Source organism: Heliconius melpomene, chromosome 17 (genome assembly GCF_056956725.1).
Source record: "Heliconius melpomene rosina isolate 202511_hmr_F chromosome 17, ASM5695672v1, whole genome shotgun sequence".
In the NCBI taxonomy this organism is placed as follows: domain Eukaryota; kingdom Metazoa; phylum Arthropoda; class Insecta; order Lepidoptera; family Nymphalidae; genus Heliconius; species Heliconius melpomene.
In genome coordinates, this window is record NC_140405.1 from 13,899,574 (window position 1) to 13,921,318 (window position 21,745).

The 21,745-nt window shown below is 34.3% G+C and overlaps 1 protein-coding gene across 2 annotated transcripts; it reads right to left on the minus strand.

Moving 5' to 3' along the window:
- Positions 1–737: 737 nt before the first annotated feature.
- LOC146530462 (serine protease snk-like) lies at positions 738–21,725 on the minus strand. Of its 2 annotated transcripts, none has more exons than XM_085200745.1 (12): positions 21,399–21,725; positions 8,539–8,713; positions 8,014–8,134; positions 7,323–7,429; positions 6,587–6,681; positions 5,970–6,097; positions 5,443–5,594; positions 4,911–5,017; positions 4,268–4,420; positions 3,497–3,629; positions 3,051–3,188; positions 738–2,702 (listed from the first exon to the last, which is right to left on the minus strand). In XM_085200745.1, exons 2-12 carry the CDS (start codon positions 8,704–8,706, stop codon positions 2,529–2,531), a joined length of 1,476 nt encoding a protein of 491 aa, XP_085056871.1. In that variant the 5' UTR covers positions 8,707–8,713; positions 21,399–21,725; the 3' UTR covers positions 738–2,528. The 2 variants fall into 2 exon arrangements, with proteins under 2 accessions (XP_085056871.1, XP_085056872.1); XM_085200746.1 differs by lacking the exon at positions 21,399–21,725 and adding an exon at positions 16,041–16,182.
- Between the last annotated feature and the right edge of the window lie 20 nt (positions 21,726–21,745).

Sequence of the window (21,745 nt, forward strand, 5' to 3'; positions counted from 1 at the left end):
TACGGATAAAAATCATCTTATGTTTATTTATTACTTGTATAATCATTAATCGAAGCCAATGGCGCAGTGGCACAGATTTTGACTGAAAACGTATGAATTATTTCCATTTTCTTGCTCCAGTAAGCGAAGGACGAATGCGAGGAGTGAATATAACTCATTCCCATTAATAGTTTCGGAAAAAAGTGGCTTTGACATACAAACAGACATGTGGAATCTATAAGGTTTGTTTTTTTTTTACTTTCCCTAACGAAATTTAAAAATAATATTGTTGGCGTTTCCGAAGAATAATTCATATGTCAATATTATTTCTACGAATTAAAATTTATAGAAATAGAGGTGCTGTTTACATAACTGTTTTATAATATTTCAAAATATTTTACAGGTATTCTGTTTTAGAATATTTTAAATGTTCTTTTTTAAGAAACAATATAAGCCAATTTTGCTATTATTCTAACAAATAAATTTTGATTTCCCAAAACTATTACAAGCAATTTTCACGTATCTTTTTTTATTATTTTCACGATTTATCCATAGTGGAAATAAAGTGGCAAAATCCTTCGCCTCGTTAACTGGCATCAAGCCATTATAAATCGTTTTTGCCATATTTCTCGTACCTCATTCTCTCAACATGCCCAAACCATCTATCTAAGCATGCTCTAGTCAATTCTCGAAAAAGTCATTCATCTACAAAAGAAATTCAGCAAGGATGTTGTTAAATACAGGAAAATAAACAAAAATAACAATAAACTAATTTTTATTTGGTAAAATAATGCATAAAAATATCCATACATACAAAACCTACAAATATGTTTAAAAAAGGAATAGCACCTTGGAATGTAGCACCAACAAGAGATAGTCTAAGAATATTTTTATTACATTTCATGATGAGTGGCGGAATTCAACGCTTCCTTTTTTTATTTTGTATAAAAGCGGAAAAATGAAAAAGTTCATTTCGTCAAGGGTGTATCGAACGTACAACTACCGTGACGCTGTCCTCAACCATGGCGAAACTATAGCCTCAATAATAATTATCATAGATATTACTAAAAGCATAGAAAAAAAATTGAGCAAACGCACAGTTTAAAATAGATTGCATTCGACAATTAAATAATTTTAACGCTTTACAGAAAAGTTACAAAAAACAAAATATACTGGAAGATGTATCTATAAAATATATTTTATATTGAATAATAATATTAAGTACATTTACTTAAGTTTCGTACCAAAGAGTTTACTATTACGATCAACCAGTCGTGGCCGCTCTGAAGTTAGGCTTTTTGAACTTCGTGCAATACCTTCGTGCCTACAGCTCATCTACAGCTAACTTCAGGGCGGCCATGGCTTGTTCATCGTACCGTACATATTTTGTATTGTTCTTAAATAATTTATGGAAGACCATGCTTTATTTAAAACTAGTTTTAAATATAGTAGTTAGCAGTAAAGTTCGCTTTGACGGTCTGAGAATAAAGAGAGTCAACAAAAAAGTTACAAGGCAAGAGAAAATAGCATTAAGCTTGGAACGGTTAAACTAAAATAATATATTATCTATAATTTGTAAATCATAATTCACATTTCAATAAGATTTTTGTTGGTTTTTTGCTGAAATATTTAATTTGGTTAACAATTCCACTTCAATGTCTGTTATCTCGAAACTTGTACTTCAACTCTCTCGTTCTCTTAATCACAAATAATGACGTCTGCGTATAAAAATATATAACAATAAAACAGAACAAGAAGTATAAGTATAAAAGTATAAAATTTTATAAAAGTAAAAAATATTTAAAAAAATAATTAAAATATTAATGACATCATTTTCTTATTTTTAATTTCATTCCATTCCATGCATAAAATAATATTTTTTTTTTAAAAATCATTCATTGTAAAAAAAAAGATTTTCCTTACTAACAATTATATAAATAAAATAAAAATAAATAAAATAAAAAGATTTAGATTAAAAAAAAAGTACAATAATATAAAAATATAGAATCTCACTGATATGAATAATCATCTCAATATTTGATTTAAACGGAAAATGCTTAGTGACACTACCCTCCGTTCCATATCTGTTCTCTGTTTTGTATTTTATTAAAAATACAATATTGGAGCCCGGGGTAACCTTAATCGATATCCAATGATATCATCATAAATTCTTTACATTATAACTTTTTAAGTCATTTCATGTTTATTCCATAAAATATCACATTTAAAAATATTATTTTTTAAAAAATTAGTGGTTAGATACCAACCAAAAGAGTCCTTTTTTAGATACCACAAATTTTTACTTACTTACTTACTCTTATTTTTACTACTGCAAGGGAAAAATGCACATGGCCATTTAAAATGCTTGAATCAAATCAAAAGCCACAAAAATGTCTACAGCGTCAATGCTATAAGAAGCTACCAACAGCGACGATGGCAGTTCCGCTGAGAAGAACCAAGAATTTGAAGACCAACACGTACATATATAATTATAGTTCAAGTCACAAGGCAGCGGACCATCTGAATCCGGCAGCCGGTTCGAATCCCGTTCAGTTTGTTTTCCAGACTATAGACTCGATCCAGTCCAGGTAATACGCGACCCGAGTATACAGTCCAGGGGAGCCCGTCACGCCGCACCATTTGCCGGCACTGGTGATAGCTGTTATCATGTACATACAACTGACATAGGGATGTTTGATCTGCGTTGGACCACCACTGTCGCCCTGGAAAGAGAAAGTTAATGATGTAAAACTCTATTTTCAAAGTATATGGGCAATCAAGTGGCAGAATTTAAAGAAAAAATTGACGAATATTGTCATATATTATAATAAAAAAAACGGATATAAATTGTAGTATAAAACGGATTGATTTCCTTGCCATGATGATCAGAAAAGAAAAATTAAAATGTTTTGGCATCAAGGCAAAGAGAACCCAGTAACAAAACACTCTCCACGTTTCACCCAAATTCGAGACATTACGCGTTGAATGGTGAAGCAGAGGAGGGATCGAACCAACAACCATCAAGTTAACAATCAGGCCATAAATGGTCCAATATATTTCAATTTCCTTACCTTACAAGTATCCCGATGTTCATGTTTATCCCCGTAGCATATTTGTGTTTTTTTGTCGTATCCTTGTTTTAAATAACGCTCACTCAACAGCGGCAGAGCTTGTGAGCATTCCGCGTTAGAGAACTTCTCTAAGGTGGTCTGCAAAATTGTTATAAAATATTATTACCCAAAATATATTAGTAAAAGTAAATATTATTTTTATTTTTTATACTTTCTATACAGTACCATTGGTTGTGTGTTCGATATCCACTGAAGAAAATAACATATTTAATATTTTTATTACTTCGCTCTGGTAAGGAGGCAAAAATGCGCCGTTCAGTTCCGCCATTGAAACGGAACGGAAAAAAGAAAATTGTCCGTGTTTTCTTCTTCCTATAAGAATGACTATTTGCGTACTGCAACTCGTATGCATTTAAAATGTCAAATAATAAAAATAAACAAATAACCTTTTGCAGAATATCCAAAAAGTAATTTTCATTGCGTTTAACGGTACCCCAACCAGTGGCAATGACTTCAAAGTCATTTACACGACTGCCATCGTGAAGACAGGCCGGCACAGCATATTGGTGCAGTTTCATACTGAAAGAAAACATATATGACGTATAATCTATATATATAAAATCGAAAGGTCACTCATCACGAAATCTCAGATACTACATGTGCTAGGAAACTCAAATTTTGCATAGGAGTTAAGACGGATGAAATGGGGGTCGAAAGTTTGTATGGAAAAATTTTTAAATCGCCACCGATTGTTATAAGATTTGAAATTTAAACTCTTAAAAATATTTCATTGCACACGTGTCTCATGGTTTATTAGGATTCACCCCTAAAAGTGCAAATAAGCGGGCGAAGTTGCGCGCGTCCGCTAGTATCCTATATATTAACTATGACTTCACGTCTACCCGCGGCAGGTACACAAGCGATTATTACGATAATATACGCGACAGGTTGTGGGTTCGATTCGAATAAATTCGATTTCGATTTCGGTGAAATGAAATGATTTTGATATTTTCATTTTCCTCGTTCTGGTTATGAGGCAAATGCTTTCAGCTTTCGAATAAAATATTTTCACATTCTTCTGAAAAGATAAAAACGCGGCGATAAGTTACGTAAGGATATGCACCAATTTACATGCAATACATCTAAAAAGTGTCTTATTACTTGGTTATCGGTGCTATAAAAAAATTTAAAATAAAAAAATTAAAAAAAGAACTCACTCTCTATCTGTTTCCAATAAGGCAATGTCATGATACTCCGAAGGTGACTTATAATGTTTGTGTTTGTATACGTTTTTCACTCTGTAAGTATTAAAAGGCGTAATTTCTTCAGATTTATTCAAAATGCCAATCCTCACATAAGTCACGTTTCCACTGAAAAAAAAACATGATTACCTACGTAGATACGCTTTTTTAGCTTCAGGCTGTATCCCGCACAATGCAGGGTAGGCAGAGGTAACCTGAGAATCTTGTGTTAAAACATTCCGTTCCCATTAAAACACTTTCGTTCCCCACAAGACACACAGCTGGACAGACATAAAGACAGATGGAAAACAAAGTGGTCTTTCTTAAAACAAGATGCGAGACTTTAGGCTCCGATCTTTTCTTTGGATGAACGGAAGCCTATGAAACAAAATATTATATTTACAGAACGAAGAAAATGGAAATATTCAATTCTCCGAGTGGGAATCGAACCCACAACCGTCGCGTACAGTCGCAAGCTTGTGGTACTGCACCACGATGGCCTCATTTGTACTGTACTTTTTTTTTGTATTACTTTAATTAGCATCCTGCATTCCTTCTCTATATTTAAACTATAATTATGCTAAATTTCAAAGGCGTATCTGTTCCATTTTTTTCTTACCCAGAAGGAGTATAGGTGCAATGGGCAGCTGTCAATATGAATCTCTCACTTACTATGGAACCGCCGCATTTCCATGTGTCAACGCTTGTGTTGAAACCGAGGAGAGCCTAGAAATTAGTTTTTTTAACATTACGCTATATTCCGCACTTTAGACTGCGCGGAAGGCAGAGAGAACCTGGGAACCTAGTGTAAGTTACTCCGTTCCCCGACTTTCCGCTGAATTCTCGAGGCATTGCGTGTTGAGAGGCGGAACACAATACCGCGCTTTGCCTCTGTAACAGAACGAAAAATTTATAAGCTATATTAACCATCATCATCATGCCCCGGGCGGCGCTCATAAAGGGGCGCCAAATAGTCCACAAAAATAATTAAACATACAAATGAAAATATATTGTGTTTGCCGGGGGGTGCTGTATTTTGTCTTAATACCAGTGTGAGGAAACAAGGTAATTCATTCCCTTAATCGAACCCACAGCCATGGCGCTTACAGTCTAAAGCTGCGCCGCTGCGCCACAACTGCCTCGTGTCATACCATATGAGGGAATTCTCCGTAATATGCATTTTCTCCGCTAATGATCAAACTCTTCGGTTTCCACATGCAGCGGTTCAGCCGTACCATCCCGCCGTTTGGAGTTATACTCTCTCTACACGGATATACATATTTTTCTTGATATTCTAAGCATTCTGAAATATAAAAATATTTTATATATAAATATTTTCTTGGTGGTCCGTACCGTTACGCTCTAAAAGTAGCTCTTAAGTCACTCTTAATACCTTTAACACAAATTGTTTTTTTTTTTAAATATGTAGATAATTAAGTGTGACTGTAAAAGCGACTGGTTGTGGGTTCGATCCCCACTCGAGGAAATGAAATATTTATTTAATTTATATTTTAATTTCTTCATTCTGGTGTCGAGGCAACGCGCGGCGTTGATTTTCGCCATTCAACACGCGATGCCTCCAGAATTCAGTGGAAGGTTTGGAACAGAGTGTCTTAACACTAGGTTCCCTTTGCCTCCCATGCTGGGTGCGGGATAAAGCGTGAAAGATAATACTTACTTCTCACTGAAATCCTTTGCTTCTGAGGTTTAGACACAGTGTGCGGCGGCGGCGGACACTCTCTTGTATCTTCGAATGAATCTTTGAAAACTATCGGTTCTTCTTCTTCTTCTTTTCTTTTGTCATGCCTGTAATAAAATAAAATATTGCGGGTTTATTTGTCACTCGACACGAAGTATCTATAATTGAGGTGGAAATCGGTTTTTGAAAACAAACGTTATTGAAAAGTATTAAAATAACCATCATAAAACTTTAAACAAAATTCCGCTAATTACAAATTTAAAATAAAAAAAAAATTAAGTAACCGATACCATAAAGAATTACATTAGTTTCATGCTTTTTTCCTCATAAAGCATGGCAGTCAAAAGGAATCTGGTTTTAAGACCTGGAAAGAACTTATTCTCCACTCCACAAAAGCAATCTGTCACTCTCCGACCGATTTTTGAGGAATTACATTTTGAGTGGTATATCTGAACGCCGACGGGACGACATGTCTATCGAATAAATAAAAAAAGTACTTTCCTAAAAAAAATACCCAAACGAATCTGAATCTGCTATCATCCTGATACAACTCCTTCATCTATTCGTCTGTAGATACCAAGTCGTCGTTAACTTACTCGTGTCCAGTTAAAATAAATCTTGGTGCGACTTCTGGAATGTATTCTTTGTCTTCACAGCATATTGTTAGAGGGTCAGTTTTCTTCGAACATAGCTGAAAGATAAATTATATTTATATATCTATAACTGACTTCAAATAGGAGGAGGTTCTCAATTCGGTTGGTGCATATAGCAATATAAAGAAATTAACTTGAGGTAATTTAGTGATGAAGCACAACATTGAGAAGGCGTAGTGCCTTCTGTTACACAATGTTTTTCAGTTTACTGATGATAAAGCCAAACAAACTCTTCAGCTTTATTATATTAGGCTGGATTAGGGAAAGATTAGGTATAAACTCATAAGTTAAAAGCTATAAAACAAGGATAGTTCAGTTACAGTTCACAATGACGTGGACAAAATACCTCTTGCGTCATACCAAGTAGAATATATTACTTGGAAAATCTTATATACATATAATATATGTACAAAGTTTTCCTATACTTAGATTATTTCCTTTGTCACACTGTATCCCGCACACAGCAGGGTAGGCAGAGGGAACCTAGTGTTAAACACTTTGCAATAATGGTCACGGGTAGACTGAACTAGTGTCTGCATCTGTCTGTCCGTGAGCACGGACTATTGTAAAGTGTCCGAAACGCCGAGTTTCCAAAAATGTGTAATACAACAAATTCTAAATATACGTGATTAATCCGGTTGAAAAGATTCATTTAAAAAATATTATCAAAGATGCTTACTACTAATTTTTTCTTTAGCAAGATATCTTTCAAAGCGAAAGGGCAGTCGAGGATATATTTACAGGAACCTGGACGATTTTGGTGATCCAAGCATTCTTCAGTTGGTCCTGGAAAATTAAGAAATTACGTAATTTTTTTGTCAATTCCATAGCCATCGTCGCGTCGTCGTGGTTTGGATACACAATAGAAAAAAATATTATCAGATGCCATTATTAATGTAACAGAACCCAACACTATGAATGATTTAAAAAAATGTCTGTTTGTCTGGGCGTTTGTTTACGCATCTTTAATCTCTGAAACGGCCTAACCAATTTAAAATCACTGTTGGAATCTCGCAAGCTTCCTTTAAGTTTTAATATTTGTTTTATAACAATGTTAGATTATATTTATTATTTATAATGACATTAGATTACGAAAGTAATTCAGATGAGAAAATAAATAACCATGTAATCCAAGCGGGCGATGCCAGGCGGAGGTCACGAGTAAATTATATGAGTCTACACTCGAGTGCTTTACTAGGAACCTTTGAAAATTCCACTATTCAGGTCCTGGCTTCATCATTTGTCTATTACGATGATACCATATTTATGCATTACCACCCAAGTTTCTTATAGTTATAAGCCAAGTTTTAAGATGTTACAATTACGGGAAATGGTTCAATTTCAGTATTTTATAAATGAAATGAACTTACTATTAATATAGCAAATAACCGCTAAAAGCGTGATAGCAGCAAACGAAAGAAATTGTAGGAAATACTTTAACATAGTCTTTTTAGCGCACTTCGCGTATTTTTTGTTGGATGATATGAGATTCTGAAAGAAAAATTATTCAAGTTAAATATAGGAGGTCGTGGTTCTGCAGCGGTAAGCGTGGTGGTTGAGGGTTTGATTCCTACTCGGGAGAATTAATTATTTTCTTTTCCTCGTTCCGTGATGGCAACAAGACAAAGTACGACTTTGAGTTCCACCATTCAAAACGCAATGATTTGAAATCGGGCGGAGAACTTAGTGTCTCACCACTGGGTATGGCCGTGCTAAGTGTGCAATAAGTTGTTTTTTATCCTCATTCTGTATCCTGAATACAGAAAGATAGGCAGGTGCTAAGACATTCTGTGAGTTGTCTTTTTACTAGAGCGAAGAAATAAAAACAAATCATTCCCCTGAGTGGGAACCAAATCCACAACTGTCTCGACACAGAGAAGTAATGGAAAAATTACCGCAGACGACTGCAAAGATTGTAAAAATACGCCTTCCTCGTCAACTGGCTGCTTCTTATTTCCCTTTATCCAATTCATTTCATTCTGTATATTCCTGCGGATGTACCCTGGACTTATGCCGTCTTCATCATCCAAATCTTTAGTCAAAGAGATTTTCTTTGGAGCCATCTGGAAACTATAAAATATTTCATATAATAACTACTCGTCGCCGACAATTTTATTTGAGTGGACTTATTAATATATGAATAGTAATACTTATTAATAAGCTTATTAAAAGTAAAACAAACAGGCTCAGTAAGACACTGTAGTAAGGTTGTTGTAGCATTAGCTTGATAACGATTTCAAAATTATAAAATCTTTTTTAAATTATTTTTACTTTGTAGTTCGTTGCTAGAAGTCAATTTTTCTTTTTGTTAAAAAGTATAGCAAACGGTAAGCGGAGAAGCCTCGTGTTAAAACACTCCGTTCCTTACTCACCGCCCAATATAAAAAAAATACGATGAAAACGAAAGAGATTTTTTCAAACAAAATCTATATACTTACTAATATAATAAAGCGGAAGAGTTTGTTTGTTTGTTTGTTTGAACGCTAAGATCTCTGGATCTACTGGTCCGATTTACTTTGTTTTTGTTTTGTATGAAAGCTGCATTCTTCAGAAATGCTATAGTCTATATAACATTACATTACACATATATACTAATATATTTTAAAGTACTTTCTAATTTGACATGCAATTTATTCTACCATGTTAATAACAACCGTCGCGTCGCTACGCAACCGTTACCGCGACATTTTGATATTCATCCTTAAATCTAAATATAATAGTCACTTTTAGCATTTCATCTAGATGTAATTATAGTTTACTGTATAACATTCTAATAAATAATTAAGGAGATGTCACTGATTCGAAATGAATATTTATTCGTAGCCTTCGTGCGGCATAGTATGAGTATGACCGACGCAAAAATATTCTTACAGTTCAAGCAGGCGTAGCCGCGTCCGGGTCCACTAGTAAATAATAAAACGATTGTTGTAAAATAAATAACGTTAACAATTGTGAAGAATGACGCACAAATACACAAACCTATCAAGCAACATCACACACGCCTCATTTACGAAATCGAGTCGTAGGTATTGACGGTGAAGTTAACGTGGCTTTTATAGGTTTATTATAAAAAAATAGAAAAATAGAATATAAAACGACTATTAGAGTTTTTTGAGAATGTAAAGTGGAATTTTTTGTAGTAGATAGTGTTAGCGGTAGTATTCATTATGAGTTTATAGTAAAAATGTGAATATGATTAATTAGAATGAAACGAAATGTGTTAGTTGTGTAAAGAGAAGTTGTTATGATATTATTATGACTGAAGATAAAAATATAAATGAAGTACTTTTATTAATATATAATAATGTTAGCGGTAGAATTCATTATGAGCTTATAGTAAAAATGTGAATATGATTAATTAGAATGAAACGAAATGTGTAAGTTGTGTATTTAAATAAAGAGAAGTTGTTATGATATTATTATGACTGAAGATAAAAATATAAATGAAGTACTTTTATTAATATATAATTTTAAAATAAATATTGTCAATATAATTTAGTAATTTGACTTCAATTAAATATTTTTTGATAGTGATTGTACATTATATTGTTAAAACTATAGGAAGTTACTATGATATTGTTATAAGATTATAAATTAAATGAAATACTTTTACTAATAAAAATAAAGATTGTTATTTAAAAATAAGTATTGCTAATAAGATTACTTTAAATATATTTAATATGAGATATGTTATAAATGATGGCAGCACTGAAACTATCTTTATTGTGAATTATGAATATGAGATACATACGGTAAGCTCAGTTTTGGAGGGAAATTGTAACCTATAAAAACACCCCAAAAACAGAAATGAGCACAGTCTTCCCGACGTTGTAATACTGCCAGCAAGCTCTAAGCAAACGTTATTAAGTGATAGTTTAAGTGCTAAGTGTTTAAGTGTCAGTGCTAAGTAGAAAGTGTTCATAATAAAGCGATTTAAAGAGTGAAGGTTTATAATTGATCTGCCCAGTGAGTAGAAGTTTCTTTCAATAGTAGGTGTTTTCGTTATTATTATCTATTCATAACTGTCCCACACGTAATACAGTATGAATAAAAATAAAGAAAAGCAAATAATAATTCTACGTCTAAACTGTATTTAGGTTTAAATATTTTTTTAGGTATGAGTTTGAAATATTTTACCCTATACGCTGCATCCGTAAAAGGAGCGCAGTCGCTTCCACCCGGTATAATCGTTGTCTTCAATGAATTATTTTGGTTTTCCCCCTCTGGTAGCAAAACGTAGCGAGGCGTTGAGTTCCGCCACTCAACATACAATACCTTAAAAATGACTGGATAGTGGTGAACGGAGTGTCGTAGCACTAGGTTACCTCTACCCTACTATATGCCCTAAGCTAGAAAAAAAAACTTTATTTTCAGTGGATGATCTGCATAAAATTTCATTCGCATAAATTTTATTCAAAACGTTCGTTGCGTCATCGTCAAGATACGAAGGTATTTATTAGTTCACCTTATAAGGTCCATTTTGCCCGCACGCAGTAGAGTAGGCAGATGGAACCTAGTGCCAAGATACTTTATTCTATGCTCATCGCCCAAATTTGACCCCCTTACCGAGGAACCGAACCCCTTATTTTGTTGTGGCACTATTCTTTATTCTAGCTTTATGCTGTATACCGCACGTAGTAGAGTAGGCAGGAGGAACCTGGGATCCTAGTATTAAAATCTCCATTACGGCCCACCATCATTCCGTTCCCCTTTTCGCCCAACTCTGGAAGCATTGTGTGTTGAGAGACAGGACTAAACGCCGCGGTGAGCTTCGTTACCAGAGCGAGGAAAATTAAAATATGAAATATTTAATTTCCTCGAAGGAGAATTGAACCCACAATCCGTCGCGTTCCGTCCATCGCCACGACTGTACTATAACGGCGAAATTAAAAGAATTTATATGTATAATCATTCCCCGGGGTGGAATTTATAGTAACGACGACCAAAAAAATTGAAATAAACAGAGTAAATAACAAGAAAAAATTAACAGACATTCGTTATAGTATGAAAGAGACCACTGCACATGTTCCATTCATATAGTTGTGACGTCAGCAGACACGTTGTGACGTCACAACTCATTAATACCATACTAGTTTCATACAAATATGCGTATTCGAGAACACGTCGTCTAAACCTTTTGAATGATAATAACCTCTACAGTACTCGTACTTTGTAAGACATCGTCAGACTGTGAGATTGTTGTGGGCTGGATTCCCTATTCCCTGTGTTGAGTTGCCTCGGAAAGTGGAGAACGGAGGGATTTTTAAACTAGGTTCCCAAATTCCTTCTGCCTATTCCGTTGTATGTGGGACACAGTGCGAAGCTAGAAAACATATATGTATGTACATAGGTATTGAATTTCCAACTTAAATATAACTTCAGATTATAAAAGTCAGACAGTCTCACGATTTTTCCCGCAAAGTAGAAAAGTAAAGAGGCGGACGTCAAGGCCGCGTTTCGTATATCAAATTTGTGGCGTTTACTGTGTACGTTGCTATTAGTACTTATTTCAATTTAATTAATATTTTTAACTATTAGGTAGAGACAGCATCCCATTCTTAAAGGCAATCAAAGTCCTGGGAATCCCCGCTTTTTTCCGCCACATAACTTTACATCACAACCTGCTTTAATTGTTATAAGATAACGTAACATTTCCTCATACCTATCAGTTATTGATAAAATTATAAATTATAATGGACTTATTTAATTTATTACTTTTTTTAGTTTATACACATTTATTCTCAATAAGAGCTAAGCCACTTACTTGAGAACACATTGTTAATAATTATCGCGAACATATTTAGCCAATTGAAATTTAAATGTGTTAAATGAGTTAACATTTTATATAATTGATGGTACATTACTGTAAAATTGCGCTCCTTCGAAAGTTATCATTTTTTTACCATAATTGGTCCTTGTTCTGGGCAGCACCAACAAACTAGCTCGGCATCCACGGACTGAGCGTCCACCAACATCTTGTATTTTAGCTAGCGGCCCGGCCGCGGCTTCGCCTGCGTGAACTACGTTATTATTAATTTCTGTCTTCATGAGTACCTATGTCCTATAAGTGACGTCCATGCAAAATTTGAGACTCCTAGCATTTGTAGTAATGAAGTTTCATACAAACTTTCAACCCCAAAAACAACCCCTTAGAAGTCGAATATTGCAAATTCCCGTCTTAGCGAGCACCTACGTCCTATAAATAACTCCTATGCAAAATTTGAGATTCCTAGCACATGTAGTTTCTGAGATTTCGTGATGAGTGAGTGACCTTTCGATTTTATATATATAGGTATAGATACAGATATATTACTACGTTACAGTTTTATTAATTATTTTTCGTATATAGATACAGATATTGTAGACGTACAGTTGGCGAATTGTTATTATTTTTGTGTTTTCATATTTTTTTGTTGTTGATGCTAACTAATCGTGGATAATTAAATATCAGTTTAATGCATTGTTTTGAGCTCTTTGTATGTTTGATAATTTAGTTTTGGCGGCACTACCCCAGACCTCGACTAGATACAGTAAATAGGGCTGGACTAGCGTATAAATGACGTAGCTCATTTTACACGATATACACGTTACGTGCCTTATATGTGCGTTCCAAGACAATGTGCTATCCAAAATTATTTTCCACTGGTTTTTTGCTTAATTGGGAGATTATTAACAACGAGCGGTTTGTGTAAGGAAATAAGCTTATTTTTTTACCTTTAAAAATAATGTAACATGTTTTGGAGATATTTATGGTTAGAAGATTATATTGGAATCATGCGTACAGCTTGTTTAAGTCTTCTTGAGCTTAGTTATAAATTAGTGTACTGTAGAAGTGATATTGAGTGTGATTAACGGAGTGTCTTAACACTAGCTTCTCTGTCTACCCTGCCATGTGACGGATACAGCGTGAAGCTAAATATACATCTATATATTAAAACGTGAAACAAAAACTTTGGACATGAGTATGACATTTGGCGCAATTGAGTCTTATATTAGAGCAGCAGACAGAGGGAACCCAGTGTTTAGATACTCCGTTCCCCACTCTCCGCTGATTTTTGTGACAGAACTCAACATCGGGCTTTTACTTTGGTGTCAAAGTGAAGAAAGGAAAACATTAATAAACAATAATTCATTTCTTCGAGTGAGGATCGAACACACAACCGTCGCGTTGTGCCACGACCACGACGTCTTAAATTAGACGTTACAGATAATGGTTAGAGATATTATTTAGTTTTACTAAGAAATTGTAATACAGGCTTGTATTAAGAAGTGTTTTTCTGCACCGACCGACGACACCGGATGTGACTCACACCGCTATTGGGCAGAGAAGCCTGCGATTGTTTATTAGCTTTTTGTACACATTTCCATAGGTTTTAAATCGAAACTGCACGAATGTTTTCAGCAGAATAGGCAGTGGGAAGCTAGTGTTATGACACTCCGTTGTCCACGTAGAGCTCAATTTTTGAGACATTACGTCTTGAGAGGCGAAACTCCGCGTTACCAGGGAGAGCAAAGAAAAATAATTAGCGCCCCTAAGTGGCAATCGAACCCGCAACCATACCATTTAAAAACAGACACTGGACCGCTGCTCAAATAAGCATTTATTTAATAAGTAAATTAATGCAATTATCAATAAAATTATATTGGAATTATAAAATGTATAAATAATTATTTATAATTAGATATAGGTACACCTAATACGTAAAACTCCCGATATTGAGTGACTGACAGACAACACGCGGACAAAATTATGTATAAATATAATATATATATAAATATAATTATTCATTTGGCATGTAAGTAGGTTAGGTCGTCGTAGCGCAGGAGCGCAAGTGACTGTAAGCGCGACATTCGTAGGTTCGATTCCCACTCGGGGGAATGAAATATTAAATATTTTAATTTCCTGATTCTGGTAACGTAGCAAAGTGCTGGGTTGATTTCCGCTATTCAGCACGCAAAAAAATGAGGTTTAAGAGTGAAGAGGAGCACTCAGAGAGAAATTTTCTAAATTGTTACCGAAAAATGGGAATTTGGACGACTATACTCGTGTATATGAAATAAAATAAATAGAAGTTATGTCGATCTCGTTTGAAATATTAAATGTCGTCGCCGTGCAAGATAACAGCTGATAAGGTTAATGTTATCAGTTTATCAATGAATATAATTTATTGTGCTATATATCTATATATGTAGTATTTCCTAGAGATAAATATATAAATATTTAAAGTAAATATTAAAGAATAACAAACTCTTACTGAAAACGTGACTGGTTGTGGGTTCGATCCTCACTCGAGAAAATTAAATATTTATTTACATTTATAATGCATTTATAATAAAATATGTTTTCCAACGAAAACGCCACATTTGTGGTAAGCTTATTCATTTACGACATGTGTGTGTGTTATCATAAGTATTCGCACGTCGACGGCAGCGTGTGGTTCTCGCACCTCCCTATGCACGCTACCATCGACGTGTGTAATATACCACTCGCAATTCTGAGATCGAACTTGAGATGCTATTTTAACAATCTATGAATGAAAAAGGCATCTCAAGATCACTAGCAGAGTTAATATCAAATTCAAATTCAAATTCAAAATATTCTTTATTAAAATAGATTACTACAAGCACTTTTGAATCGTCGAATGAACATATGAACAAAAAGCTACCGTCGTGCACCGGTTCGGAAGGCAGTTCTGCTGAGAAGAGCCGGCAAGAAACTCAACAGTTGCTCTTTTCAAAGACAATGGTACAATTTATTACATTAGCTGGCAGCTCTCCTGCATCACATTCAATCGGTTTATAGATATGGACTTAAGTTTTATACAGTTTTGAAAAGCCGACGTTTCTAACAAGTTGCAGTAGTCCGTGGGCACGGGTGTTTATGTATATTCTTTCAGCTTCACGTTATATACCGCATACAGTGTAGGCAGAGAACTCAGCGTGAAGATAACGGATTAACTACGAAATACCTCTCTCTCTTCACTTTCCGTCTGCGATCGAAATATGCTTGATGAATGGCGGTACTTAACGCCGTATTTTTACCATACTTTTTTTGCCTTGTTACTAGAGCGAGGGTGAATGAAAATAATTAATCGTATTAACTGGGCGTAAACACGTTATCCCACTGCCCCACGACGGTCTTTACAAATTGTTATGTGTTATTACGTTTAATTTAAAGAACTTTAGGCATATTATTTTATTTTACCAAGAAATAATAATAGAGGTTTGTATTGAAAAGTATTTTTCTGAACTAACCGACTACACCGGATGTGACTCACAACGTTATTGGGTAAAGGAGCCTGCAATTATTTATTACATTACACACATACTCGTACATAAAAAAACAACAACTTCACGCTCTTCGCGCATAGATAAAGAATAGATAAAAAGAACTTACTGGTAAGACACTCCGTTCCCCACTTTCCATTTATTTCTTTAGAAATTGTAGGTATCCGTTCGCTGTAATACAAACCGGTGCGTTAAGCTCCCTTACTCAAAGCACAATGTTTCCAATTAGAGTAGAAAATGAAGAAGTCGGCATCTTATCATTACATATCCTGAAATATTGAAAGCTGGCCGTCGTGGCATAGCGGCACAGCGTGAAGCTGTAATTGCAACGTTTGTGGGTTCGATTCCAATTAGGGAGAAAGCGAAAAGCGAAAATATGAAAATATTTATTTATTTATATTCTTTATTGCACAAAAAGATTAAAAAAAAAATGTACAATAGGCGGGCTTAACGCTAACAAACATTTTCTACCAGCCAACCTGTCATGTGGGAGAACAAAAAGTGTAGGCGTGCAAAAATAAAAAAAAAATAATAAAAAATTAAAAAATAAAATATCAATTTTGAAAATACATACAGATATATATAATAAATACAATATAATATATACAAACTAATAAAATATTATATATAAATACACAAACATAAATACACACACACATATATATATATATATATATATATATATATATATATGTGTGTATTATATACAGGGTGTCCCAGGAGCCAACGATAAAACGAAACCAGGTGATAGACCAAGTCGTGACAGTTATGAGAAAAATATAAAAAAAAATCTTTGTCATGTATTTTTCATATTATATTGATTTTAAAAAATATCGCAAAAACCGACACCCTGTGATGGTTTTTCACGTCCCTGGACTACAAATATTACTCTTTCTTCATTTTTTTTTCTGTAATGTAATCATGAGTAACCCTTTAACTTTAACGTATTTAAACATACCTGCGTCAGTTTTCAATAAAATGTGGTGTTTTTGCCAAACATTAAATTCAAAATATTTACTACACCCAACTTTAACCGACTGTAATATAAAAAAAATGTACTACACTGTTTTTGCAAGTAACTTTAAAAGTTGGCGCATTTAATCTGGATTCCGAAATGGTACGACACTTGCTGGATTACTTCTTTGTTGAAGAGAGAAAAATTGAAATACACGATAATCGGGATGACGTTCAGCTTTTTGGTATCTTTTCCGATACATTCTAGCTGCAGCATTTGCGTTACATAACCATTCTCCATGAATGAAATGCATATTGGCAACGTGTCAAAGACCGAGTATATGGCCTGCGAGAGCCCGGACTCGAGCACTGTTCTTATAAGTATAATTAATATTTACCAAAATAAAAACAAATTTTCTCAATTTTGACCGGATTTTATAATCAGAACCTAACCAAACTTTCATCAAACTATACTTGAAGTGTATCCTTTCAAATAAGAAAAGAATCATTAGATTCGGTTGACGTGATATTGAGTTATTCGTCATTTTGTCGCACACGTACCAATACAAATTTAATACTTATGTGATTTTCTCATAGATACCATTGTCAAAAATAGACCAAAAAAAAATTGGTTCCCACATGGGAAGCACTACCTTTCAAATAAAGAAAAATCATCAAAATCGGTTCACCTAATCAAAAGTTATGAAGTAACATACATAAAAAAAAGAAACAGTCGAATTGAAAATCTCCTTTTCTTACAGAAGTCGGTTAAAAAAGATCTGCTTTTGCGCCTGCTGATTATTATGATACTGTTGATTATTCCTTAAATAAACAGGCTTTGTTCGATTATTTATTGTTTTTTATTTTGCAAATAATAGCTTTAAAAATATGGTAACAATTTACCCCGGTCTATTAACAACTTGCCCCAATTCGGGGTAAGTTGTTACTTTCCGACTTCAGTCATAAAAAAAATCATAACAAAAAAGTCTTACAAAGAATACCCCAAATTACTGTTTTAATTGCAAGTCTAGATATGTAAGTTGAATTTGATTATATTGTATAAATACTAAAATCAAGTATTCGTAGCAATATTTGAGGTTAAAAAAAAATCGGAACTTTTGGCCCCGCTCTCCCCTACATATATACAACAAACCATTATATACATTTAAATGAATAATAGTAATTTAAAAATAAATAAAAAATTATATAATTACATGTTTATTAAAAAATTATATATTTGTAAGACAAGACGCGGCGTAGGCCGTAGAACGTAGATCTACGTCACTCAACACACAATATCTCTTAAGCCGACATAAATTGGAAAACGGAGGGTTCTGTAACTAGACACTCTCTCACAAAAAAGCGGGATAAAATATTGTAATAACTTGGTAACAAATTAAATACAAAACTATAATTTCCATCGTGCAGGGGCACGAGCATGCGACTGTAAATGCGATGGTTGTGGGTTCGATTCCCACTCGGGAGAATTAAACAATGAATATGTTCATTTCCTCGCTGTGTTAACGACAATGCGCGGCACTGACCTCCGTCACTCAACACGCAATGCCTGAAAAGAATTCTGCGGGAATTGAGGAACGGAAGTGTCCTAATAAGAACGGAGGGTCTTAACACTAGGTTCCCAGATTTCCTCTGCCTACCCTGCTGAATGCGGATACAGCATGAGGTTAAAAAACTAACAAAAAATTAAAATAATTACTAAGATCGCCAACAGCTAATGTGTAAAATTATGTTAAACTGGTTCCGAAGTAAAGTTATGCGGTGGAAATACGCGGGGATTACCGGGGTCTTAGAGAATATCGATTAGATGAGAGAAAAAACTACATACTGAGACCATCGTCGCGCAGTGGCACAAGCTTGTGAGTGTAAACGCGACGGTTGTGGGTTCTATTCCTACTCAGGGGAATAATATTTTCAATTCCTGGTCCTTTTAGCATTTCAGTCTTCGAAAATTCAGCGGAAAGACTGACGGACGGTCACAAAACAAGGTTCCCTCTGTCAAGCTAAAAAAAAAATAAACATTCCACGGAATTATTTAACCGTGAAAATGCGACGGTTATGGGTTCGTTTCCCGTTTAGATGTATAAAATATTTTTTATTTTTATTTCATAAATAAATATGCTACCAAAAAATAGTCTTTACGTGTTAGATAATAGAGTCAATATTTTATAAAACTTTAGTTGTCTACTTACAGCTAAATCTATATTTTTTTGAGTTATTTCGAGACAATACGTGTTGAGTGGCGGAACTCAACGCCGTGCTTTGTCTTGTCACCAGAACGAAGAAATTAAAATAATTTATTCACTTTCTTAGGTAACGAACCCACAATCGTCGCGATTTCAGTCTGACGCAGTGCCTGTGCACCACAAGAACCCAATGAATGTTATAACGTTAATGAATTATGACATCACAACATATGTATATGCTATCTCTGTCTAACTAGCGATACTACAGTACGGTCAACGAGTCTTGGCGGCCCCGAAGGTAGCTGTGTAAATTGACATTAGGAATTTTCTTACTTTCGATCATTATCTCCCAGTGTGAACACTGCCCAGCAGTCCACCAATCCTAATTTTATTACGGCCATTACTCGTCGACCGTATTGTACTTTTGTATTTTCAATATATAGAAACTCTATGTTCATTTAAATTTTCAAGTTACATTATTTTAGGTAACTTGGGCGCATTGCAACAGCGTTTGACTATCAACACAACGGTTCTAGGTTCGATTTAAATTTGGAGAAATGAATTTAATTTCTTCGCTCTGGTAACAAACGCAGCTACTTCGGGAACGGAGTGTTCCAATTCTAGGCTTCCTGTACTTACCCTGCTACGTGCAAGATACAGCTAAAAATATTACCTCTGGAATCCTTCTATCTACTTATTAATGAAAACTGCATTAAATTCCCTATTTATTAAATGAAATTAAAAGTGGCCGTCGAGGCGCCTGAGCACAAGCGAGTGACTGTTAATAAGTAAACATAGTAGGTATAGTTTTTTCCAATCGTCAATTGACTACTCAGCCACGTGCCAGCAAAAAATTGTTTAAAAATAAACATTTACGTCAATAAAAATCGAACCCACAACCCGTTATACCCCATACCCCACTGATACCCCACTGCGCTACAATGGTGTCTTGTTTATTTTTAGCCTGTCTTATCGCTACAGCAATTATCCTTTGATTACTGTTGACTGTCGCCAATTAAAATATTCGTAGCTTTACACAGTTAATGTAGGACAAGTCAAAGTAGAACAAGATAGCTCTCTGCCGATGTACACTATAGCTCAACGCATTTCGCACATAGCAGGGAACCTAGCGTTAAGATACTCCGTTCCCAAGGCACTTCCATTCCCTACTTTCTGAAGGTAGTTTGATACGTTGCGTGTTTAGCGACGGAACCTAACGCCGCGTTTAGCCTTGTCACCAGAGCGTAGAAATGGAAAAAAAAATATTTCCCTGAGTGGAAATCGAACACAAAACCGTCGCGTTTGTCGCACACTTGTTTCCCTGCAACACGGCGGCGTCAAATGAAAGAATTTAATATAATGTAGTCTATAAAACTGACGACTTTTTAAATTTGAGCTATAGGGCCAACATTTAGGCGTATTAAAAAATGTAGAGGCTTTATTAGAATTACGCTATTGCCGCTCAGTGGACTAACGTAAAGACTGTAATTGCGACAACTGTGACTTCGATTCCTAATAAAGGGATTGTATTATTATTATTGAAAATCTAATTGAAAAAATGGGGAACGGAGTGTCTCAACACTAGGTTCCCTCTGCCTACCATGCTATAAGCTGGATACAACGCGAAGCTAACAAAAGAATCCAGCACCAATCTTTCTTACGAGCGGCTCGCTCGTTTGGCGTACGTGATCAAATAAAGTTCGTTTCAAAAATTCATATACAATATCATTATCATCTTCATCATAATTTCATTATTGAAACTTATGTTTCAATTTTATTATTAAAATCTATATTAATAAATTTTATTATTAAAATCTATATTAATAAATTTTATTATTAAAATTACTATTATTTTAAACTGTAGACCGAGCTTGTTTGAGAACGCGTTAATGATCATGCCACAGTACCTGCCGAGTTACCAGGGACACTTAGAATGTGTCATACAAAACTAGTGGCTATATCCATTTTGCCACGCAAGTGGAGCCACAAGCAAGAGCTAGTCAATTATAAATATATTAATGTTCCATTAAAACAGCGTATGATATGTCAAATTTCAACTACGAGTAACATTGGTGGTATCGTGCTCTACGTTTAGCTTTGTGATAGAGAAGTATTTATTTTTACATTATTCTATTATGTATCTAAATTTTTAGTGTTATATCACTTTATGTCACTACAAACAGCGATATAATCACAAAATAAGTGATCACTTTAATACTATATAACTAAATAATGATTACACACCGGTTTGATAGAGCTTTTGTTATAATTAATTCACAATGTTAACGATAGAATAATTAATATCTTACCTGTACAATTAATTGATGTTTTCAAAAGAGTGGTGGTTATGGAGAAAAAAATCACAATAAATCACCGAGCAGAAATCATAGCGAAAATCACTTTTTTAATACCATGCACGCGGCAATCCTACACAACACTGATTGGTTACCGCGAATAAGTACTGTCACAATCAAAATAAAGATAAAATATATTGACAGATACAAAATTGCATATTAATACGATTTTATGCACAGAAAAAAACGTCACTGTCACAGAAAATATATTTATTTGCTGGGACTTTAATTAAAAAAAATAAAATATTATTCACAATTCACTAATATATTTTTTTATTTTTATATAAATATTTTCAAAAATA

Bases quoted from the DNA above. Each gene is read 5' to 3' on its own strand.
- LOC146530462 (XM_085200745.1), bottom strand. From the start codon at position 8,706: ATGGCTCCAAAGAAAATCTCTTTGACTAAAGATTTGGATGATGAAGAC. The intron at 6,098-6,586 runs GTAAGTTAACGA...ATTTTATTACAG, and splicing joins TTTATTTTAACTGGACACGA to GCATGACAAAAGAAAAGAAG. The intron at 3,189-3,496 runs GTTATTTGTTTA...ACAATTTTGCAG, and splicing joins TTTTGGATATTCTGCAAAAG to ACCACCTTAGAGAAGTTCTC.